This window comes from Dromaius novaehollandiae, chromosome 2 (genome assembly GCF_036370855.1).
Source record: "Dromaius novaehollandiae isolate bDroNov1 chromosome 2, bDroNov1.hap1, whole genome shotgun sequence".
In the NCBI taxonomy this organism is placed as follows: Eukaryota; Metazoa; Chordata; class Aves; order Casuariiformes; family Dromaiidae; genus Dromaius; species Dromaius novaehollandiae.
The window spans coordinates 123,192,536-123,219,003 of record NC_088099.1 but is presented as its reverse complement, the minus strand read 5'-3'; the positions used below and the strand labels follow the sequence as shown (position 1 = coordinate 123,219,003).

General features: G+C 35.3%; 1 protein-coding gene across 8 annotated transcripts in view; it reads left to right on the top strand.

The window, feature by feature from the left end:
* Window positions 1–26,468, top strand: part of RALYL (RALY RNA binding protein like) — a 386,784-nt gene that overhangs the window by 272,916 nt on the left and 87,400 nt on the right. The window contains exon 1 of one of the 8 annotated variants that reach the window (XM_026109481.2): window positions 3,236–3,447. The exons of the other annotated variants lie outside the window; for them this stretch is intronic. Coding sequence (XP_025965266.2) covers window positions 3,411–3,447 — 37 coding nt within the window. The 5' untranslated portion in view covers window positions 3,236–3,410. Of the gene's footprint in view, window positions 1–3,235; window positions 3,448–26,468 lie in introns of those variants that run through there. 8 annotated transcript variants of the gene reach the window in all.

Sequence of the window (26,468 nt, the reverse complement as noted above, 5' to 3'; positions counted from 1 at the left end):
TATATTTATTTAGGTCCTTTCTCTTGTTTGCAACAGCTAGTTAAGCATTGTAACAGTGTTAATCGGGAGTATAATTTCACTGGTGTTTTAAGCTTTGTCCTGATAACATTCTAAAAAGAATATATTATCATTAACGTGACTTAATAGCTACATAACATTTCTTGGTAAAGTGAATTTTACTAATTTAATATAAATACCATCTTAAAAAGCATTATTGGCAGATAATAGTCCTAAGTTTTTACCAGTAAAAGTTATACATACATCAAGTACATAATTTTTATGCATCAATAAATTGTATCACATGATGTTTATTACTCGGGAGAAGTTAGATGTTGACCCCAGCACATATTATTTAATTCAAGAAAAATATAATTCTTATTATATGTTTTTTTTCTTAGTTAACATCATAAAAATAACCACAGTGGGAGCCTTAGAAGGATATTATTTAAGAATAATTTTGGGTGCATTAAATTAAAAATTTAGAAACAGAGAGTGCTTTAAGCATTCCCTCACCTTCTTTTCTTGTCTAAGATCTGCTCATTAAAAATAAAAGTGAGGATACAGCCTAAACTAAAAGTTTATTGATGGATAATATGGCACATTCAAGTCAATAGGTATATTTATGAAATATCTATATTTTTTATTTCCGTTTGCTTAGGAAACAGTTCTAAAAGTAAATTGTAGAGTTCAAAGAAAAACTTACTGGGACATGTAGGGTGGGGAGAACCCTCTGCAAAGGTGAGGACAATAACTTCAGTCATTTCCGTGAAGACAGAAAGGGGAGGAGAAAAAGGTGAGAGGTAATGCAGGATGTGCAGATGCAGATGTTTTTAATTCTTTTACCACCAGCAACAATGGACCAATACAATTCTTTGTAGACATTTCCACAGACTGTTGTAAGAATATTTTAAACTTTTTAAAATCATTTATGAAGCTGTAGCGTTGCACAAAAAGTAACGAGTTTATATGTGATTAGGTGATTTTTGTTATTGAGGGGTTTCATTCATTTCTTCGTAAGTCACCACGATTACCACATTTAACCATCCATATGCAAGATTATGACACTTTCTTATAGCTGTAATAGCATGACCATCAATCTTAAACTTTTTCAAAAAAGAACAGTAACACAGAGAAATAGGAGGCTGCTATTCACACTCAAAGCTAGCCAGCACATTCAGGTACTGTTTTGCATTTTTTTTTTTTTAATCAGCAGACCTAGGATGATTCACCAAACACAGCATATTTACATTATTTTCAGCAAATTCATTTAATTGTATTGAAGAAGTAATCAGAGTTGTAATTGTACAAAGAAAATCCCATACAGACTATGTATTCAGGGATCATTAATTTAAAATAAATTAATTCTTATCCCAACAAATTTCCATTCAATTTATATTTTTATATTACACCATTGCCAAGATATTTGCATTAAAAATGCATACTTGCAATAGAATAAGGGCACTGGAAAGCCATATATGTTCTTATGTGTAATATAGTATGGAGAGCTAATAATAAGTGTCTAGGTTAAACTCTTTATAAAAATTAATAAGAAATTAACCACTAACAGTAAGTATTAGGAATGAATCTTACAGTTAGGCTCTAATGTGGGCTGAGACAAAAGACTGAGGACGCATTCTTACCACAGTAATGAAAGAAGGAAAATTTGAACTGAATAATACAGATGAAATCCTTCAGGTAAAAGGGGGAAAAGACCAAGAAAAGGCAGAAAAGATGGCTACATGAAGCAGCAAATCTAAAGACCATAAGATGATATTGTTGCAATAACATATACTGCCCGCCCGTGCTTGTACTGTTCTGCTGTGCTCTGAGTCAGATCACAGAACTGATTCAGCTGGAAATTAACTCAAAGGAAAAAATGAAGCAGGTAAACTGGGGAATTATCCTCAGTGCATATAAATCACTGCAGAAATACTGGTGTCTGTGAAAAAAAATTACTCGTTATTTGAGTATATGGCATGTAGTATATTTTTAATCTGTACAGGCATTTTGTCTGCTGCTATGTTTTGTAATGATTTAGCCAAAATTTTTCCTTCCCTTTACTTTACTTTGTAATTTCCTTTGCAATTTCCCACCTTTCTGCTGACCTCTACAATAGAGATAGTGTCATTTAAGCTGTGACATTTTCAGATTACTGTAGTTGAAAGGTATTAAATAAATCTAAAAAAATTGTCCAGTGCTTTCTTTTTCTTTAGGCTACATTTTATCCTCAGCTATGCTGGTACAAATCCAAAGCAAATGAAAAGATATGTGGTCAGGTTTTGACAGAGGGAAAAAAGTAGATGAATAGAGCCAATATACAGTAAAGATTTTACTTCAGTAGCTGGATATGTGTCAATGTGAGCCTGCGTGAAATACTGAGCAACAGAAAGGAAATGTAAATGATACTGTGCAAGACTAAAAATGGTTATATTGGAGCTATAAATTTGAGAGGAAAAAAATTATGAAGCAAGTAGAGTTTTACAGTGTGGAATCAAGTGAGACATTTCTTTTAACTTTCTTGTGAAGAAAATAACTGTAGGTCAATATGTTTTAGATGCTGCTTACCCTTACTATCTTTGGAAAGGCTTTTTTCTACTTTCCCCACCCGCTTTAGGAAAATGTCTGAATTCTCTGAAATGGTGACAGGCAGGTATGTAAAAGATCATGTTATGCTGCTGCTTTTTTTCCCATGACCTTGTGATTCAACAGATTAGCAGGAAATGAAGTAGTTATGAAAATGAGCAAACACCAGAATGTTGCTTAAATAACTTAAATAACTAACAAATAGAAATCATTGAAAGTAGTTCAGAAGTCAACATGGGCACGAAAAAAGTTCATATTTCTGTGTTATTTCCTGAAAAACATATGAGCTCAAGCTGACAGTCAGGATTACATTGATCAACATACACTGATTTCTTTTTTGTTGCATAGTAATTTTGCTTGAAGATGTAGTCCACAATATTTTTAATTTCCTCATATGCATAATTCTAAGAACCTCTCAATTAAAAGTTTGTTTTCATTTGTTCCTGAAGGCATTTATGCATTTTTGGTTTTATCAGGGCTTCTTGAGAAATCTTGATGTCAGACTAACAAATAGTACATTAACCCACTCTGTCTGATTATCTGATTCTTTATGCTCTCGGGATTTTATTAGCTGGTATCAAATACATTGAGAAAAATATGAAAATAAATATATTTGGTCTCTGAGCTTTCTAAGGGAGAAAATAGTTAGAGCCAGTAGCATCTCCCCTGGATTTTAGGAGAATGGTATTACCCTGCCTTTCTCTGAGAGATTGCTGGTTACCTTCTGTCAGTGAGCAACTGTCTCACTGCAAAGCAGAAGCCTGAGCTCATCTCTTTTGTCTCTGTGTTCAAGGCAATTGCTTCTTAGAAAGTGGAATTTCTTCAGAATGACTATGTACAAGAGCAAACGCAGAAACCAAAGATGTAAGTAAATTATAAACTTTTTTCTACTGTTCTTATAGAGGAGGGAAAATAAATCTCCTGTTTCATTGAAAACCATGTTTTACTTTACCCTGCACTGGTTAAATAACACTAGAAAAGCAGAAATTGTATTTTGTCCCAATTATCCCACTGTATTTGTACGTTAAGTGCGTGAAAGAGCTTTAAAATGAAAAATTAGCTCACTTGTTACTATGGAAACCCTCAGTAAGTAATTGCTTTATAAAATCAAAAAAAAAAAAAAATAGAGACCAAATACAAGTTTAGTTCAGATCAATATCCTTTATTCAGGGCTTAATGACTGGCTAGTTATATCCTTTGCCTTGATAGGGTTGACATGCTTTCACTTGGTGGACTTCTTTGTGTGGTTCTCTTTGGAGAGCCAATGGTACCAGAACTTTAATGGCAGTTATTTTCCTTGACCACAACTTTCCATAGAATGAATTAGTTTTGCTTAAACCACAGAAATAGAAATTAGAGAGAAGGGGGAGGGGGAAGGGAAGGGTACGTTGCATGTGTCTGCTGTGTATTTAAAAGAAACTCCATCACTGAATATTCACTGACTTGTAAAATGCCTGATTTCCAATCAAGCACCTTTTTGACTTTTTAAATTTCAATGGCATCAGTTGTGGGAATTTTAGTAACAGTATTGTCTCCTCCAGGACATTACAGAAGGGTGATGGGGGCAAGTAAAAATGGAGTGCCCTGGGTCAGGTCATGCAGCATGTGTTACTGTAAGGAAATCTAGCAAGAGGCCAAGTTTTAAATGGAGATCATGTTTGAGGAGGGGAAAAAAGATATTCCATAAAGAAAACTGCCTTGTAGGGACGGTGTGCTCTAAGGGGAGAGACAGCAGGAGGGGAAGGAATATCAGTTCAAAAGGTGATGAATTTGGACCTTATTTGGACAGGAACACTGCTACTGGTCACAATTTAAAGGATTTACAGGGTTTTATCACTTCTCTCAGTTTCTGGTCCTTAGAGCTTAACCTGTACAGGTCTCCTTCAGTCTTTCTCTCCCAAAACAAATGGATGTGCTGCATGTAGAAAGTTTTCAGGACACATCTCTGCTAAAATTGCTGCAAGAGAAATCAACCTGCTTCACATTCAAATAAAAATAATTATCATAAATTTTGTTCTTGTGGCTGCAGTGAGACAAAATTATTTATATACAGGCAGATTGTAACTAATCTAGTTCACTTTAGCATGCTAATTACTATCACAGTTATTGCATAAACAGGGATGTCTTTCTACAGCCAGCTGCGTTCTTGCATTCTGTCATATTCAAGTGTGGTTATGGGGTATAATAGTGAAACTCGTGACTGAGTATTTGAGTCATTAGGTTTTTATTTGTCATAGGGTTATAGTCATTCATGAAAACTTTGCACAAGATGCTTGTAAGAATGCTCTTATGAAGTGAATGAACCTTCTTCCCCTTTCTCCTCCACCCCCCCCCCCCCACCGCCTCAAGGAAAATCTGTGATTTACCAAGAGAAATAAAAATAAGAATGAAGCATAACTAGAATCAAGTGTGTAAATACGGTGGTGACTCTTGCAATGATTTTGTTTAAACAAACGTCTCTTTCTTGGGAGCCTAATAAATAGAATATCTCATTAGAACAGTCTCCATTAAATTAAATACCTATACTGTATATATGGATGCCTCATTAATACCTCTTAGTTAATTAGCAAGTGCAAGTACTACATTTTCTGCCCATTACGTTTAACATGTTGTATGTTAATCTTGAAGCCATTTTTGGTAGCACTTAATAATAATGAAAGATATTTAGTATATATTCTCCACTAGATGTAGGGAAAACCTTCATTTTTTATCTCCTCTCTACCTCTCAATAAAATGCTTGAAGATCTGGCATAAAACAAAACTGAACTTTTCAGCTTTTTGTTGTTCATTAAAGTTCTGCTTCTGGATTTGGTAAATGCTGAACTGTATTTTAAGCAGTGCTTTCCCAACCTTTTTTTAATGTATAAAGAAGGGTGTAAAGACACTCTGTACTTCAAATAATTTGAAAGCATACCAGATCAGAGAGGAAGAGAGAAAAAATAAAGGGATAATGACCTTTTTCTAATATAAAATATAAGTAATAACTATTTGCATTTTCTGCCCCAGATATATAGCTAGTGATAGAGGAGAAGATGCAAAAAATGGGTCTACTCACTTGTGTGTTTGTATGAATCGGCTGAAAGTTCCCTGTGTATTTTCTCAGCTGCAGCACAGTACATAACACTTCTAAGTTCAAAACCAATCTTAACGCTTTGCTTGCACTGCAGTGTTTGATTTTAATTCTAGCAACAGTGGCACTCATATCAAGAATTTGGATAATCTTTGTTGTTGAAATCATTTTATCAAAGTTTTTAGTGCATAACTGTTATCCCGATGAAAATTATTTAATTTTGGTTCTGAATTTCACTGTTGCTTTTTAAAATCATGCAATACTTACCATATAAATGAATGTCTAATATTTAGCACAATAGAATGAAGGTATTTACTCAAACTAGAGGAGTAGTTCATGTATTTCATTTATTCCATATACGATTGTAACTAATGAGAATTAGAAATAAATATCACAGTGTGATGCTTTTGGATCAATGAGTAAGAAATATGGGCATGTGTGTGTACTTACACACACACACACACGCACATACATACACGCATACACACAGAGTCTCTATGCATACATGTGTATGAATTAGTAGCATGCTTTATTCTTATTACAGGACATTATCAAATAATGATAAACTAGATTATTATTTAATTTCACAGACCTAGGGATTGAGTGTACTGCTGAGAGGAATCCATTGTAACAAACAATGTGATATAAGCACTGAAACATTGGTAAATACATCTGGTATAGCTTTTCTGAAATAAGACATTTTAAATCTTAGACTGACCTGCTTTGGGGCTCCAGTTGTTGAGGAGGATGGTCAGTGTAAAGCTTCCTGGCTGTTGTTGTGTACACATGGGGCTTTTCTACAAAGATTCTGTTGCACTGTGACAGTCAGTAGCATCCTCTAAAGATGCTAATGTCTCCAAGTCTCCACTCTTAAAGAAGGTAGCATTTTCAACTGAGAACTTTCTTGTAGACTACACCGTTAATCAAGGCTGGCTGCTACCCTTCTAGGCAATAACGTTAGGAAAAAAATGGACTTTATAAAGGAACTTTAAGAAATTAACATTATTTATTTATTCATGGCTAGGATAACATCTTGCCCTCAGTAAGGCTCAGGTGATGGAGGGCTGTATACAAACAGAATGAAAAGACAATCCTTAATGGTGTTTCAGTTCAACATAATAAATTTGACTCAAAAGAATAAAACAATGGCAGAGAGACAAGAATGGCAAGCATGGGGAGCAGTTCTTGTCTGCAGATGATGTGCATCAGCACCCAGGAGAACATGATAGAGCAATGCCTGGAGTACAGGGGTTAGTGTGGGACTTCTCTGCTACACAGCTGAATTGGGGTTTGGAAAGTTAAGGCATAGATGGAAAAATGAAGAGGAAAAATAAATGTCTTCTTCTTTTCTTTCTCTTTCTTCATCTTCACTTTCTCAGTGCTTCATGGGATCTTTTACACCTGTCTATAATCACAGCACAGTGGCAGTTGAGGCAAAAAAGCAGTTACTTTTAAGTATTAGAAACCATTGATAAAATCAGTTCATAAATACAGCTAGATTTTCCGTCCTTTTCCAAGGGATTAACTCCAAGGCACCAATCCCAAACTATTTCATGACAATATGGAGAACCCTGTCAACATCAAATGGCCTTGAAATTGTGCACCAGATGCTTTAATTACTTTTCCCATGGATTGGCTACCAGATCCATGGAAAATAACTGTTTCCATTGGATATTACAGCTTGCTTAGCTGAAATAGTCATTACCACAGTCATTTTTTTTAAAAGCATCATCCAGCTCTTGTGAAGATTCTGCTGCTCTTAAAAACCAGCACATGACTATATGGACTTTAGTAACAACTATATGGACTTTTTTAGCAGGGAATAAGGAGAGGGGAGGAGTTACACTTATTTTTATTCTGATGGTTTCTCTCCTCTCAGCAGACACATCACACTTTTACATGTAACTCACACGTGGCTTCTGATTCTTTGTCCTCAGTACCCAATTTTATTTGTCCAATCCTAGGCTTCCCTCCATGCAGAGTGATGTAAAAAGTAACATATGAATTTACTAAAGTGTTAAATAAATGATAGTAAAATGAAAGAAAAAAAACAGAAAACACACTTTTCATAAATTGTGCAGTTAGCTACAGCAGTACAGAATGAATATGATGGTCACAGAAGGTCCTACTGTCTTTACCTAAAGCTAGTGCAGTATTTAGAGGTGTGTTCTCCAGTATTTTATTGTGTGTTTTGTTTTCTATTTTCAAGTTTTCTTGTCTTGTGGAGAAAGAATAATAACTGATGACAAACTCTGTGAAATTCCAGTCTGAAGGAACATTTTGTCCTATCAACATTCTTTGACCTATTGCAGTGCCTGCTATATTTTCTTCTATTGATAAGTTCCCACTAGTCATCTTTTCATGATAGATTTGCTGTTCTCATCTTTGTCCACTAACAGATAGCATAATCACTTTAAACCTTAAAAATAGAATTGGCCTCTCTTGAGCATTGTTATATCACAGTTTGGTCAGTCCATGATTACTTCCATCTCCTTTTTGCCTCTTAGGGCAATAAGAAGCTCCCAGCACTCAGTCAGCTGCTGCACAGAGAAAATAGCAGTCTTAATACAGAGTATGTTAGGAGTTAAAGTGACTGGAAAACCAACACTCACTGGGGAAAACAAATGTAGTTACTGACCCAGATACATATAAGAAAACTCTGCCTCGTTCTGTAAAACATCAGAGACTCAAACAACAAGGGATTATCTCTTCAACATGATACAGAGACATCTTTCTTCATGTAAAGCTATCCTAGAATATGGCCTCAGGATATTCCTATTGCAGCATTCCTTTTGAGGAACTAAAGTTAAGTGCCATTAAGTATATCAGTTAAGTGCCATTAAGTATATCAGTAATAAGGGTGAGCAAAAAGACACTACTGACCTGAAGGAGTACTAATACCATTGAATATTCACATCACATGGATAACCTTTTTATACAGAGGAATATAATTGCTCCCAAACAACTCAGGAGCTTCAGAGAGAGAAGCACTCTTCTTACAGCTTTGAAAAGAACTCGTTGTGATCTGAGAAGGCTGACTTGTTGGAAATTATTCATTTCCCAATGTCACTAATAGTAAACTTGAAACATGTCTCTGAGTGAAGCATGCAAAGTAAATTAATATAGTTCTTCTTTCTTTGATGCTTTTTCAGGTGTCAGCTGCCCATGAACAAATCCCTAAAACCAGCAACTGTAATGACAAAAAAATCAGAATTTGAAGTAAAAATAATAATAATAATAATTGGTATTATGTCTGCAAGCCTCCCACTCTATGTGTGAGGTTAAATTAAGATATATTGGCAGACACTGCATGTGTGTCCGTGAAATACAGATTGATTGAAAAACTGTTTTATGTCAATAGGCTGCTTGTATTGCGACAGATATGATCATAGGTTACTCTAACAAAAAAAAATGCTGTGGAAACAAATTTGTATTCTTGGGCAGACTTTTAGGATACACAAAAATGTGGAAAACTGCATACATAGAATTTTAACTATACTATTGGCAGGAATTACTGAAACATCTGCATCACTAATACTTCCTTCACTGCAAAATACCTTTTATTGTTATTCTTATATTAGAAACTACTTCTAAAGTAGACACTGTTTTTCTACTTCTGGACTATAGGTGACTCAAAAATATTAAAAGGCAATTGATTCAAAAAGCACCTTTTGAGAGATTAATAATCTGACCAAACTCTGCATGTCATGCTCATGCGATGCTCCTTACTGCTCTTTGGAAACTCTGCTGAAGAAAAATAAAATTTTTGTCCCTATAGAGGAAACATTGGGAGGAAATATTATAAGTGAGGAGAAAAGCTTGGGGAATCAAGAACTTGCAATCACTCTTGAAAATGAGAGGACAGCGAATAAACAGTGCCAGTACAGATTCAGAAATGACTTCTAAAACAAAAGTTGTTTCAAAGTAAGTCAGATGGAACACCTGAAATGCAAGTAGAGAATGTAGCAAAGAAATCCAACAAGTCATTTCAATTTTATAGAGCAGAAGTCTAGGGCAGGGGAAAAAAAGAAAGAAAGAAAGAAAAACAAACCTTAATAGTAGCTTTGGCTTCATTAAAAAGCTTATGGAATTAATGTGGGGAGGGGTTCATTTCCTTTGCATAAGTATATCAGTAGAATAGTAGACAATAACAAAGTCTCAAAAAATTAATAATTGGAAAGCTAGGGAGATCTTATAAAAATACATCAGCTATCGTTAAAGAGCATAAAAAAGGAATTATGATAAAATATGAACATATGCAAATCATGTACTTTGGATTATGTGATTTGAAGAGTATTAGGGGAATTAGCAAAGGAATGTACCGCACCATTGACAATTTATATTTGAAAGGTCAGTGAAAACTAGGAAGATATCAGAAATACAAATGTAATACTGATTTGCACACACACGTACAGTTCCGGTTCTCAGCTCTGCTCAGGCTGGGAGAAAATGTTACAATGTTCACCAGTAATACAATAATTTATACAATACATCAATACAATCAATACTGAAACAGAACTCTGTGTGCTGGTTATTCTCCTGCGAGGAAACAAAACTTACAAGTTCTGGGACTGAAGCACTCTAGTAACAACCTGAGATCTGGAAAAACTGGTGGCTTTAGAAAGTAAAGTTTGTCAGAAGGAAAAATAACAGACTCAAGGTAATCACAGTCTAAAGTGATCTATGTAGGGTGACAGTTCTGGCTCTTAAACTGAGCAAACTGAAGTCCAGTGGCTAGAACCTCAAGTTAGAAGAATGCAGGCTAAGTGAAGGTGTACATTTTTTGAATGCAATTAATCATAGAGATATCTAGTAAAAGCATTTGTAGTACTGAGCAAGTTATTATTACTGAGCAAGGCAAACAGATTATCTTTTAGCCATAAAAGCTATGAAATTATGAAAATCTCAAAGGGAATCTAGACTTCCTCACTTAGCTCTACATGACTAGTAAACCTCTACTAAAATCTCAATTTCTTGCTATAGCAAGAAATTCCAAAAAAAGGAAAAATATCTTTCAGGGGTTAGGACCACAGAGAAACTGTTCTCTTTAAGAAAAATCTATTTCTATTTATTTTCATAAAAAGTACCTTTTTCAAAAAAAAAAAAAAAAAAAAAAGATTTGCATGGCAAATCATAGGCAATACATTTCCTGACTTATAAACACACCTATTTTATTTTATTTTATTTTATTTTATTTTATTTTATTTTATTTTATTTTATTTTATTTTATTTTTTCATAGTCCAAACAACTTTTTCTGTTCTCTTTCAGGTACTTTCTCTGTAGGAATAGAACAGAAAAGAACCCCTCCATCCTATCTTCAGTAAAGTTCCTTAATTTCAGCTCTACCCCTTTCCATAATCAAAACTATTGACAGACTGACATCCCAATCGTTCTGACATGTACAATCTTTTCTAAATACATCACTGAGAGGTTTCTTTTTTTTTTTTTACAAAACTAAACGTACAAAAAAAAAAAAAATCCAGAGAATGTCTAATAAATGCTTCAATGACATACCTCCAGCTGTAACTAATGATAAGAACAGGAATATTATGTGCATATTAACACATTCATAAGAGATTCATAAAGAATTTTAAAATACCTTTCAAGTCTCTCAAATTACAAAACAAAAATCTGATAAACCATTAAATGGATATTTACTGGTTGTGGAGTGTAATTCTTTGAGATTCTTCAAGGGCAACATCTAGAAATTTTTCTGGATGTTTTCTGGATGTTACTCTGGAAATATTCCCTCTTCCATCCTCACAGGGCCCAGAAAGGGCAGAGAATTAGAGTGAGGCCTTGGGGACCTTTGAATAGCACTACAATAAGGACATTATCAATATTTTAGTTCCATGTCCTACCTATATAGCTTTCAGTCTCATATTTTTGGTCTGGAAGATCACAAATATTTTGGTCTTAAATGTCTGTTTTCCCCTGTTCCACTTCATTTCTTCTGTTTTCCCATTACTAATGTGTTAAACATTGTGAAGAATAGACTGTGATGTTAGCTTAGGTTTTGGCTTACGTTTATAGAATTTTCTGCCCCTGTTTAAAACTGAGGAGACATTGCTTTCTGGTTGCCCTTTGTAGAAGCCTGCAGTAATTTCTACAAACTGTTCCTGATTTTGTGAGGAGTTGTTTAAGAAAAAAAACAAACAAAATCTGCCTAGGGCTGCTTTTCACAAAAAACACTTTATGAACACATAGTGTATTATAAGACTTCTTTTGACCCTAGTGAGTTAGAAATTGCTTTAGAAAAACATTCGACTGTAATTCTTTAAAAAGAACACCCATTGTTCTCCAAATTGCTACTGTCTGTCTTATTAATAGTCTCCAAAGGCAATCGTATTGCTGATTTTGGTTTACCTCCAGTTGTGTCATAAAGCTGGGTCTAGGTGTGACCTTCTAGCTTGTGTTTAGGTATTATTTTCTTAGGACTCACTGAAGATTTTGCATAGCTATTTGCCACACTTTATTTTTTGCTTTATTGCTATAGTGCTACTGCTGGGCAACATATAATGTAGATGAAAATGAAACCTACTGCTGCAGTGTCTCAGCACTAGGTATTCTTGTTTATTATTCTGGAAGTGGCTTTTTTTTGTTCTTTTTTTTTTTCATTTTATGTGCTATGTTTTCTTTTAGAGCAAGAAAGTTTAAAACCTCCCAGTCTATTAATTAAAAAAAAAAAAAAAAAAAAAAAACTTTCAGGGAGAGGTGGAGGAAACCCTTCTACTAGCCTTTTGTGGCTGAACTAAAAGCCAAAGAAAATAATAGTAATTTAATACTAGTTGTTTATAAAATGTGATAACTGTCCTAAGAAACAGAAACATACATTAAGGCTGTGGTTTTGATGCAGTAATTATAGATTGGCATTTCCACTGGATATCATTTTATATCCTCCATTTTTGGCCAGGAATTTCTTTTAAAGATGGACTGATACCTATTGCCAATGTGAATCTAGCCTTAGCACTTTTTTCCTTATTATAGTATACTCTAAAATTAAAACACTTTTCAAGCATTAAGGTAAGTTTGTCTACAATTCCTCCCATGATAACAGGAAATCTCTCTCAAGCTTTTTGCTGTTGTCCGTACATGCTTCTTACTACTCCCTGACAGCTTTCCAGGCATAGCATTGTGCAGTATCACAGCCCCCAGTAATGTATATTCTGGTGCATAAAAGTCTGTGATATATCCCACATACTGTGTTGCACTTGAGAGTGAACAGTTGACAAAGATGCAACAAGTGGGAAAGAAAACTTTCTTAAAGTGATTCTCTAGTGATTAGATAGATGCACCCAGTGAGTGAATAGCCACCAATTCCTTCCATAACAGTTTGAAAGTAATCATGCAGATGCAGTGATTTGTAATTTTGAATAAAATCTGGCATAAAAAAGCTTTCTGAGCATTTTTGCACAAACCATTGCATACGTTACACATATTTCATATGAATTTTTAGTAAATTTTGATTGTCACAGGCAAGCTGCTATAAACTCATTTGTTCAGAATGAACCTACTTTGGCTCTTTTTGATTTCTAACAAAAAGAAAATATTTTCCTGCTATTCGCACACATTTTGTTTACACTTGACCAAAAATGTCCTGATAATACATTATTTGTAGTCTACAGAGGTATGAATATTAATAAATTTTTTATAATGCATGTCCTGTGAGAATAGTACCTTCAGTGATTAACTGAAAATTATTTTTTTCCAAATTAATGTCATGATAACAATGCCAGCAAGACTGTGAAAGTAACACTATTTCTTTTGCATGCACTTCTTATAATAAGTGAGATTCATATCAGAATATAGATCAGATCAGAAAAGACCAAAGTCTCTTCAAAGAATGAGGAAGGAGAAAATCTCATGAAATTCAAATTCTGTCTGGAAGACCTGACTATGCTGCATGAACCACCATGTTGCAATTGTTTGTGTGGCCAACATGAAATCCAATTTATTTCTTCCACCTTATCAAAATATATTTGCATGACTATTTCTTTTTCTTAATTTCACCTGAATATATATGCACATTACCACTAGCTCAGAATTCCTAGTAGAATTTCATCTTCAAAATACTTGTTTAGTAAATATTCTACTACTAACGTTGGAGAACATGTTGACATTTGAATTTAAAGCATGCTTGTATAGAATGTACTCTACATATTCAAACAAAAGAGATCGGCTACTGTTCACAAATCATGGTAGCTCAGATAGGCAGCTTGAAGCATTTTAACAGTCTACAAAATATTTTACTTTCAAAAGTTGTGGGTATATAAAGAGAAATGCAGCTACCTGGAAAAAAGAAAGAACTTACATATAACTGACACAGCAGGAAGGCTTACAGTTTTTGCAGAAATTTACATTTCCTTTATGTAATGTTCTTCCAGCCAGGAATTTATAACCTAGGAACATGTTGAACAAATGCCCTATACTGAGAATTTAAAATTAAAAGGAAGTGCCTGATATATATATAATCTCCCATTTAACATATTTTTAACTCACATAATGCAGTTAAAAATAATGTGATATTCTGTGTTTAGTCAGGTTACATGTAAACCATATATACTAGCCATGGTCATCTCCAAAATTTAGCATATAGATCAGGGAGCAGAAGAGAAAAATGACCAGTGATGATTTGCCACCCAATGTCTGATGAAATTCAGTTCCAGAAAGCAGACTTTTAACAGTATTTTGTGCCTTTGAACATCTCCTCTAGGTGCTCTTCTTGTGTTATTGATTACTTTTATATGATTCTAGGGTTTTGGTCATGCAATACTAAAATCAATGGCAAAATTCACATTGACTGGAAGAGTGTTGAATGAAGAGTTTGTTGCTAAGGAAAGAGCAATAATTATGTTATCCTACACAATGTGTCTACAGAAAGCAGTCATGTAATATGCCCCAGGAACACTTTCTTCGGGATTTAACTCTGACTTGAAGGGAATGTCTTACAAGTCAAGGCCCATTTGTTCAGTTTCTTCAATCACTTGATTGGTGTCTCTGCTGAAAGTGCCATGAAGGTGTCCAGTTGAAATAACTACTACCATTGTTATTTGCAAGTTACCACAGAGCCATTAATTATCAATATTTCAAAGTTATTAGAGACCTTGATGTTGCACAAGCAAAAAATATTTTAGTCCTGCAAGAAATCTAGATCTAGATTTCTTACCTGCGGCTTAAAAAAATCAAGGATCTACCTCACACGTAAACAGTCTTCAGGATGTTGTTGTAGATGTTGCATAATCAAACAATATTTTAGTCCCCCTAGATAGTCCAGATTTCCTACATGTGACTTTTTAAAAAGTCCAGCATCTACCTTGCATGTAAACACTCTCCACATTATTATTGTTCATAGATGCAGATATAAACACGTGCAGGACACTAAGCTGGTAGTTAAACAGACTACTGATGCCATTTCTGCCCAGAATTTAGGCTAGGTGGGACCTCATGATGGGTCCCATCCAAGCCCCATGCTCAGGTTTCCCCATGGGGAGCAGTCTAGGTTTGGGCAGAAGTGAGGACACAGCTGGATCTCTTCCCAGCACAGAGATGGGCTGTTAGCAGGAAGACACCTAGAGCTTGTACTCAAAAGTGTATCTGGATCCTTTATTTTAGATGCCACCTTTTTGTCATGGACAGCAGCAGAAGCATAACTGGATATAAGTGTCTGGCAGATTACTGAATTAATAGTATATTATAAGATATTATATCTTAGGCAAGCCTTCTTAGGAAGTTATGTAGCCAGGCCCTTAAGAATGTATTATATGAGGTAATGACTCTTTTTAAGAGGTATCAGTTGTTGTGAGGCATTGTCTCATTCTTTGAAAAGCTATCCCCTGGTTTGGTCTTTCTCCATTCGACTGAAGTGAAAAAAAAAAAAAAAAGAAAAAAATGGCAGGACAGTTTTGTATGTCTTTTTATCAGCAAGGCTTTGAAAAACAGCAGAAATGTGTGTGTATGTTCTAACGCTCTCTGTCCTGAAGAGCCATCAGGCAAATGAGTTTAAAATATATTTAATAAGGTAAAATTAAGCTTTTCGTTGTTGTTGTTGTTGTTGCTGGGTTTTTTTGCCTAACCACTTATTTGTCTGTACTTCAAGAAAATGCAAATTAAGCAGCCAAATTATAATTTCTGCCATAAAAGATTTTTTTAAGGGAAGCTATAACCCAGCCTGAATACAGTCATACTGTTCACTGATATGTTACAAATTTTCTAAACATCAATTATTCAGAAACATTAGGACATTGAAGTGATTTAACATTTCATGTGACAACGTGCACAAAAGTGGTGCTTTGGAGTCTAGAAAACATGAGATGAGAAGAAAAGAGTTTGTGACAGGATTCATGTCTGAACTGAAGTTCAAAAGATTTATTATCATCATATCAGGATGAAGATTTTTAAAAAGAATATTCAGTGTTTTTTCTGATGGAGTCAAATGATGGTACTGACTTTTCTCTTGATTTAATGCTGTCATAGTGGTGTTAGTGTGATATATTGAAGGATTTGTCCAATGATAAGTGGAAGTTCTAGATATTAGAGAAATTCTTGTGCTGTGCTTATTAAATTGTTAAAAGTAACACCAGTAAGAAAAAAGCATAAGTCATTAAAATGTTCTGTAGACAAACACGCAGTTGTAGGCTGTAGAATGTTCTGCCAGGCTATAATCCCTGCATTTGAGTCTGAACTCTTAATTATCAAAGGTAATGATAGAACAAGCTGATTAAAAATAAGCCTGAAAGGCAGAAGGAACCTTGTGCTATATCTCTTGAATCACATCATCCAGAACTTTTCCATAACTCTGTGTAAGATATAGACCACATACCTCAGGTGTGCTTTTATTTTACTCTTAGTAACAATATGTTTCTATTCATACTATTTTAACATAGCATTTCTTTGTCACTTATTTCTTCAAAACTACTTCAAAACTACTCTACATAATTAAATTCTGTTTGATCTTTTATGCACTAATTTACGTTTCTTTCTATGTGTCTTTCAATAAGTATGTCAGGTATAGGTAAAAAGAGAAAATGGCAGAGAGGAGAGCATTTGAAGCTCAGATTAGCTCCATACTGAAAACATTGTCTTGTGCCCAGTAACTTGCAAGTTGGAGAAATAACAGTTGAATCGTCTCTTGACTTTGTAAAAGGAAGGCTGAATCCAGCCTTGGAAAGAGGAAACACAGCAGCCCTAATTTTGCCTTGCAAGGAAATCACATGCCTGCAGCCAGATAAATGTCCTCACTGAGTGGATTTTGGGAGGAATTCTTTGCCCCTTATTTAAAATCTGTTTATTGGTTTTTTTTCTCTCTCTCTTTAATGTAGAAAAAAAGTTCACAAAGTTTGTAACAGCACAAGCTGACCTAATGAAGGGTTATCAATCTACGTTATCTCTGCTATGTTTCTCTTCAGCTCTGTAGCTTTACCTACAAGGAGTAGGGATCCTCTCTCTGAAATACAACTCAAGCAGCTGGAAACTCAGCCGGTTACAATGAAACCAGTAATACTAAAGACAGTTATAGCTCCTATATGTCTTTCCTTAATTTTAACTAATTTCCCCAGTGGAACTATATCAAAGCTACTCCAGTAATTCAGGTGATATATATATATGGCCTAAGAAAGTTGTGTTCTGAAGGGATTCATTAATTATGGAGTATAACTTCATCAATTTTTTCCTGATGTGCAATCAACCTGCTATTTATCATGCCCTTAATTTTATGGCAAGTTTGGCAGCTACAGAGTCTTTAAAAGTGTGTGTCTAATTAATGCTTCCTGATTTCATCACTACACGTGAATTAGTCCTTCTTAACCTTTCTTTCATCATCAGTGCACTGATATTGTTCATATTGTTCAGGCGTGGTACATAACCAGCTTTTTTTCTTTTTTCCCCTGACATACAAATTGTAGCCTTATCTTGTGATGTATAATTACTGCCAAGATCTTTAAATAAAACATGAGACTGCAGTCCCATGACAAAAGAGCATCCAAGAAGGCATGCAGGTCATACCTGTTTCATTTCCACATCTGTAAAAATTTGATTTGTCACAAGGCTATTTAATTATTTTCATCATTGAATCTAATCACTCTAGTCAGGAAAGTAGAGAGTATTAAACAAGGACATTGATAAGCTTGGGATGTGTCTAAATGAAAGAGTAATTAGCTTGATGCATGCTTTAATCAAAACTGAACGCATGTGGCCTTTGCCAGATATTACTTCTGCTCATGCACAGAAGAAATATGTTTCTTCAACAATTTTAATTCTGAACTCTTTGAAGAAATGTAATTTTGGTAACTTACCATAGTACTGATAAGTGTGGCCATTAAATTTTGCATTAAAATATAACTGTGAGCCCTCTGGATTTAGAAATACAAGTCTTTGTGACAGATCATAAAACTGTCAGGCCCTGGATACATGTGAAGCTCATAATGAATGTCACTGCAGCTCTCATGTTAAGCACATCAACATTAGCCAAAAAGGAAAAGGATGATAAACAAGCTACATAAACACAATTTGATCCTTCTCTTTTTGTAAAAAAATGGCCATAGGTAATATCTTAAACTTTTAAAAATGTTAGGTATGAAATTGCTGAAGCTAATTGGGAGAGTTCTCTGAAACCTGTATGCAGTACTTAGTGTTGAACTGGTTAGCACTGCACTAGACTGTTCAACAAACCAGCACATAGGTTATTATAAACAATTGAAATTTGAGTAAGACTGCTGTAGATTTCTAAAAAAAAATAGTTCCATACTTCTAAATTTTGTATGGATTTTGAAACCGTCCAAAAGAGATGATTTTTAAAGCAATGGGCATGCTTATGTGTAATACAAAATAAGATCAGTAATATTATTTTAGTTACATACATTTTAAAATGAATTAAACTATAAAATATACATATACATTTAATGGCTGATTTATTACTCCATTTGTGCCATCTCTCTTTGTACTGCCTGGTACAAAATCCAGCGAATATATTAATCCCTCTATATCAGAACTAAGCTGATTGCTAGCTAGGATTTAAGAAGATATTCCCTTTGTAGAAGATAGGTGCTGACAGTATTTATCATCAGAAGCCATGTGTAAGGTGTTTGTCATGGACTGTGTGCTTCCAAGGTTATTCCATTTTTCCCATTTAAACATAGTCACCTATCATAAACACACCCAGTATATGAGATAAAATCTTCTGTCAAATTTCTAAGTGAAAATGCTCAGATAGTCTTCCTGAAAAACATACTCTATGTATGGAATTTAAATTTAAAAGTTCTGAGAACTGAAGGTTTTTTAGGGAACTTTGAAGATTTCCATGAGGAATCCTTTGGGGGGTAAGATTGTCTCCATTTCGGGAATAAAGTAGGTTACCAATGTTTGAAGATGAGTGCTCTAGGTCAAGTATGAATTTAATCAGAGGCAGGGTGTCCTTCATTTGAGGCAAGGAATTTGCTATACATCTGTCCTTAAGACCATAAAAAAACATTTCTTCACTAAGACGGTGGTTGAACACAGGAACAGATTGCCCAGAGAAGTTGTGAAGTCTCCATCCTTGGAGATGTTTAAAACCCCATTAGACACAGCTCTGGGCAGCCTGCCCTAGATGACCCTGCTCGAGCAAAGAGGTTGGACTAGATGATCTCGCAACTGCAACTACTCTGTGATTCTCTGATTTGATGCTTTCGAGAAACTCATTGCACCACTGGGTTAGTAGTGAGTGAGATATGAAGGAGGAAGGGAAATGATGAGAAGGAAAGTCCTGAAACAGAGAGGTCCTATGAACCACAGTATATCTATCACATAGTAAATGAGCTGGCAGATGGGGAAGTTCTGCTACCAGTTCACAAGTGGGAGTTGACAGTGGCTCCTCAGTATCCCATAGATCATATCCTTCATTTTCCCTTGGGGTCTGTCTTTAGGAAATGTTGTGTTGACGGTCTCAGTAGCTCCTTCTAGCTTGCTTAATTATACTAGTAGAGAACCAAATTATTTAGAAATAACACAGTCATTACATTAGTCATAAAATGCAAAACCAGGATGGCAGACAAACTACTCAAAAGCTTCTTCCTGTCCGTACCATACAATTGCTATTTCTGTGACTGGGAAACAAATGTCTTTTACTATAGCAGCTTGTGTAGAGAGAAAGAAGTACAACATTTTTCATTAATTACCACATTAGAAATTTGAAATCAAAGATAACTGTTTTTGACTAAGCAATTAACTGTGATGTGGGTTCCCTCAGGTTATTTGCATTAGAAGGATAAATTGATGGTATAGCAAATTGTTTAACATCCTCTTCAGTTACACTGAATTTGCAAAATTAGGTTTTCCTGAGGGCAGAATCTATCAATAGCATATTTTCACATGGTTTCGAGTTTTTCCCAGCCAACACTTCACTCAGTTGCTTGTTTTTAGCTTTTTCTCAGGATTGTGATTTTGCAACTCTGATGAATTCTTACTATGTTCTTTAATTTTTTTTTTCTTGTTTTAAACCTGTGTTAGAGAAAGCTCACCCCCTCGCCCAGTGTAGATATTTGCTTTTGAGACATTCATCTTTGCAAAGGCCAGTACTGAAGAAAACTACTGAAGTAGTAACACTGTAAGTGACTCTTGTGGGCTTTGAATATATTATTATTTTTTTAAATATGTAAGCAAAATCAAAGTTTATATTATTCATATTGGATTTCCTTCAATATTTGCCTTTTGTAAACCAAAGAAACCCAATTAGTAGTAGGAACGGCAAGAGTTTCGTGTAATACAGTGGTTAAAAGTCTAAGTTTTGTCTACCATACCACTTCTGCCATCATTGTAATTAGTTTTGGATTAATCTGAGTGCCTACCCATTCCATATTTTAAAGCTACATCAATAAATGACAGTTTTCGTTCTTTAAACCTGATATTTATACTCTGTCATTAATTGTTCCTGCTAATGGGAAGGTCTTGAGCACACAAGCAATAAATATTACAAAAGAGAATTCATTAGCCAAAGCCTTTATAGGGAGAATCTTGACCATCCAAGTATGCTGGCTAATTCTTCCTTGAGAGGTAAGGTTTGTAGGTGATATGCATGCAACTTTTCAATTGCATAGCTGTGGGCAGGAATTCAGGGATACAGAGAAAACAAACAAACAAATAGGTTATGATAAAACAAACTGAATAAATAAAGTACCTGTTCTTAAATTGTCATTGCTAAGATCAGTTGATCCTACTTGGGTTTTCTATGGAAAAAATAAAAAATCCCTTTTTACCAGTCAGAATCATATCTTGTTTCCTTCTTTTATAAGAGTTTTACCAAGGACACAGCCCATGAGTTTGCATGTCCTATGCATTCTTCCCTCTTGTTTTATTTTTCTCCTTCAGATCTTTGTCTCACTCAGCAGCATTTTGTATATTAAACATACAAAAGAATTATCATCCTATGAGACATAAACTTCAAGACCATATCAACTTCTCAGTGCTGTTACATCTGATCCAAGGTAGCCTGAGTGCATCTTGGTACTCTCTATTTTCCATATAAGATCTTTCATTAAATGACTCATTCAAGTCCTCTTTTTCATTAAATATCCCTCTGAAGACTGATTAAGTGAGGCCTGCCTGACGGCAGGAAATATCCTGCAGAAACTGTCCCACTCAGAATCTCCTGATTTTGGTTCTTTAGTCACACTCGTATCTTACAACTTTTAAAAGTAATCATTTTCTGCAAAGATAGACCATTTATTTTCTCCAAATTTTCATACTTTACTGGTGGTCTTATTGTTAATAGCTGAAAATAAGTGTTCACCCAGATGAACTTATTTTAGAGATAGAAGAGACATGATTTACTTACATCAGCTTAATTTTAGTTTTCTTTATACTGAATGAGAGTCATAGAGATGGATGAAAATCTGCTCCATTCATGTTTAGTGAAACATTCACAAGGGCAGCTACCAAACTGAGATAATTAATTAACATGTAAAGATTTTTTGAGCAAAATCGCAGAAAACACATTAATACAAACTGAGACCAGATAAGAATTTATACATACAGATCTTAAATACATTATAATTGTTATATACAAAGTAAAATATGCAATTATTGAATGTATTTATGCAACTGTATTGAAATCTTTGTAAATTCAGTAGCATTATGTTCAAGATTAGAGTAGCGAATTATGCATTTACTACCAGAATATTACAGACCAATATATAGATTTTTGATATCTCTCTTATGAGAACATAGGTCACATTTGTTTTGTGGTGCCCATGGCTTTATCTTGCAGTCTATTAAAAGGAGAACAGACCGCAAATGGGCTAAGTCATAGCACAAGTGGTATCTATGCAGTGGGGAGGATTATGTGCAATGTTCAACCTAAATGTGATGTGAGGCTGACAGGATTGGGTGCAGTGCCTAAGTGTGAAGAGGTGACATTTAGAAAAAGGTGATAGTGATCAAATATATTGTTTATTATTGATTATTCACTAAGCTCAGAGTTGTAAAATCCACACTAAACCCACTTGTTTACAAATTAAAATAATATATGTTTTTAATATTTATGTTGTTGGGGATTTTGGGGGGGGGCATGGGCAGGCAAGGGAGTATATCAGCTATCACAGCAAGAAGTTGTATTGACCATTGATAGTCTGTATATTTGACCAACTTCTGGACTATTCAGTGGTGGCTTTACACAGATTTACCACTGTAAAGGTGCTGCCAAACTAGATTCCTCAGCTGATTTATTGGATATCACATCACATAAAGGTTTCCTGTAAATAGGATGGGATCCCATGTTAATGTCTATACCAATCTGATAACTTCTTCTCCACTGGGAGAGACAGGAGACAATACTGAGAAAAGCTTTATGAGGTTCCTGAGTGATAAATTGCATAAAAACAGTTCACACTTTACTGCCTAGGCTGATCCAGCAATAGTTCAACGGACAGAAGCTGAAGTGAAACCTGATTTCTTTTTATGAAGCAGAGGCAGAAGCAAAGAGTAAGCTGTGGTTCTGACACACTCTCAGAGTTGCTGGATATGTGTGATGATGACTGAAGAGTTTCAAAAAAGGTGTTGCTTCCCCAGGAAGAAACAATTTATCTCAGGGGAGAGAGTCCCAAAAAGGAATTACACCTCTTGAAAGACTTTGAAGAAAATAGCAGCTTACAAGGATGTTCTCTTCACCAGATTAATAATGCAGCAGTCTACTGTCATTGCTTTATGAAAATTACTGTGTGAGCAGTGTATGAACTAAAAAATTATCAGTTAAATAATACAAATGTGGAATGCAGTAGGATCTAAATAGCAGTTAATTTCACAAGGTGCTCCTAGTAAGCAGTGCTTTCCCCCCTAAGTCACTCTTATCAGTTTTGATCCATGACAGGAGTAACCTAATGTCCATTATAGCTCAAGACAAGCGTCTGCATCATTACAGGCTCAAGGGAGCATCGGTTTTCATGGATACAGTGTGGAGATTGCTTCTGAGCAACAGGTGACTCAGTACTCCACAGATGCCATTGCTACAGGTGAAGGTTTCAGGCATATTTTCAGGAAAAAACAATACTTGTTCTCTCTTTAGGCAAATACCTGTATTTCCAGGGCTGGTACTCAGGCATCCTGGAATTTTTTCAATACCTGTGGGGCAAGCATCTCCCCAGTCTGTTATGAGAGAAATAGCTATGAATATTTGCTTGTTAAAATAGCTGACATCATTTAAAGCTATAGGGGGGTTGTGGAAGATGTAGTAAATATCTGTGAGCAAAGGCTAATGTGTTACTTTGCTCATATAGTATATTCAGCTATGAAAAAGGGGTTGGAAATATCTTTTTTTTCTTGCAAAGTGCACCTTCTTCTTCAACCTCGGATAGTTGGTATGCTTTCTTAGATGTAATACAGGTTTCTGTAATGTAATTCCAACCATGAAAAAAATTATCATAGGTAGTACATATGAGTTTGAAGAAAAACAGATATTAAATTATTTCTTTGATTCAGAACTGCAACTTTCCTAACCTTGCATGGATCCTGTTATAAGGTAAATGGTAGATATCTTCAGCTCAAAGAAGGATACAAGTGTTGCATGTTGCTTCCACAATAACTTTTTTTCTCCATCCTCCCATATGTATGAAATCTTATTTCAGAATTTATCTACTAACTAATGTTATAGGTAAAGTAAAAAATATGTACAGGATGGAATTTAGAGACCACTGCTGTTAAGATGGGAAAAGTAATTACTGTCAGCAACAAGCTGTTCAGGATTAGAAGGGAAAGAGTGAGCAAGAGGATAAATCAGGTTCCCTAATTGGTTAAATTTGGTACACCTTTTCAGGCCACTTATTTAATTGCATTTCTTTTCCTCTTTAATCTCCTGTTTGCAGGGTCTTCTGTTTATAAACATGTTTCCAATGTGTTTTCAAAATGGCAGAAAGCCTCATATATGTTGTATGTTAGTCCTGAGGTACAAGTAAAGACCAGCATTTAACTGGGGACTTCACTGTCATGAGTTTTTCTTCAGTACCTTCCCTGAAGAAAGATAATGAAGCTCTTACTTTGGGTCCTAGTTAAAATGGCACAAAGCATAAAATGCTGTTTCAAGAAATGATATCTACATGAAAAATTCAGAGAACCTGCATAAAAAGATAGACTACTTATTGTTATTCATTAAACTCCTAATCCAAGTTGCCATTTTGTTCCCAGACTATCTAGAAATTTTACTTTTTTCTGAAATCCATTCTTGGTTCAATAATAAGCCAAAAGGAATTCAAGTAAAAACAATAGTCCATTTCCTTTCAGTGGATTTCAATCTCTTCAGAACTGAAAGAAAGAAAATATGGATTTTGGCTCTGTTTCTCTTGCTATGGGAAAACCTAAATTGAAAAAGCACAAAGTATATTAATATAGTCAAGCGGTTGGACATGACTGAATGAATAAAGGCCAGATGTCACCTGGGATATGTATTCCAGAGAGCTGAAGGAAAATGAACATGAGGTTTGGAAGTGAACTGTAGGTGCTCCACAGGCATCCTTCTCACTCCCAGTACACATGGACTGCAAGTTGGGCTTAGACAGCTGGGTTTCAGCTGCCAGTCATGCCAGCCACAGCCTCCCTTGCCAGTTTGCTTTCTGCCATAGCCAGTTTGAATTACCCAGCAATTCCATGATGCTTACTGCAGACATGCCCTTGGAACAAGAGCCACCTTGAATTTTTCACAAATCTGTGTTGACCGCATCTGTGCTTACAGAAAGTGATGGGCATGGCAATCAATTTCATTTGTAATATTCAAATTATTGCCAATTATTTTCCAATTTCATATGGAGCCACAAAGGAGAGGGTGAAGGAAGTGGGAGACTGGTGGGGGGGTTTTTTCAGTGATTGATTTTTCATGGTGGGGCATTTCTTTTGGAAGTAATTAGTTTACAGATGAGCATACTTCAAAAATTAAATTTTAGGTTTCTCAGTGGGTGAAGCCATTGGGGCTGATAGAAGGTGTGGCACCGCCAAAAATTATTTTTAGTGCTGGCAGAGTTACAGCCTAGCTGTAGAGAGATAGATCTGATGCTATTCTTAATTGAAACAGCTTACAGTTTCATGTCTTGATTTTCCAGTGTAACTCATGCATGGCCATTTATGTAAAAGGAAGCTGCTGCTCTCATTGATCTGTGAGAAAAATATTTTTACTATAGAACCGTATCGTGCCATTAAGCCAATATTTCAGTTAGTATTGGAGAAACCTGTATCAGATGTTCCTGTTTTTCCAGATACACAGCACTTCTTTAGTGAGCTACCTCCTGCTGTGACATGACTTGATAACACTGGACACAGCAGGCACCAGGCCAGTGTGTGAGGTCAGGATGAATGGTGGCAGCTCCTTCACTGAGCTGCCTGAAGTCCCCATTGCTGAAGTGTTTGCATGGCAAAATGGACATTCATAATGGATTATGAATGGTGGAGTCCTCAAAACCTCTGCTTGCTGGATCCCCACTGTATTTTCTGCTGGTGAGCTGTTTATGTTGATGTGGAACAGCAAATGCGAAAGCTCATGGCCTAATGCAGCATTGCTTATGACTGCCTTGGATACAGCCATTTACAGGCCAGGCTGTCGCGTATGTTCACAGTATGGACTGCTTTGTTAATAGAGCTCAGCTTTTATATACCTACCTAAGGGAAAAGACAAAATTTTCAGAAGTGACTGGCTTACAGCAAGTCATGTTCTTGGGAAGGAAAGGAAATGGAGGGTGCTGACTTCTGCAAATGTGTTTGTTAAAGAAAAAAGGGGAGAAACAATTGAATTCTGAAAGTAAATAAAAGCTGAGATCTTAAAATGCAGCAGCTTCTGTTCTGTGGGGGGTGGAGTAAGAAGCGAGAGTGCAAAGGTTTAATACTGTCATATAAATTGATTATACCTAGATTAATGACTAAAGAAAGTGTCTCCAAAATCCAGCTTTTGGCTGTGTTACCCAGTGGTTGGCAGTCCTGTGTCTTCCCCTTTTCTGGTTCCATAAGTAGTTTTAACTTTGCAAGTTTCTTGTACGGTTTCTGTTGCTGAGTGAAATGGTAGCTGTTGAAATTATTTATCAGTTAAATTAACATAAATATACCTGAAAAAAAGTAGAATTAAAGTTTTTATTGTTTTATACAAAAACATACTGTATATTTAGCTTAGACTAAACTTAAAAATGAGGTGCTAAGGAACATTTTCTCAGACACATCACTGAAGTTTGTATTTGATTTTTAGCTAGATCCTTTTCACTGCTGGGATGCCATGACTGAACTACAGAAGTGAATACATGAGCAAAAGACCTGTGATTCACTTCTCTCCAGATATCATCCTATATGAAAATGAATGTTCACCCTTAGTTTTTAGTA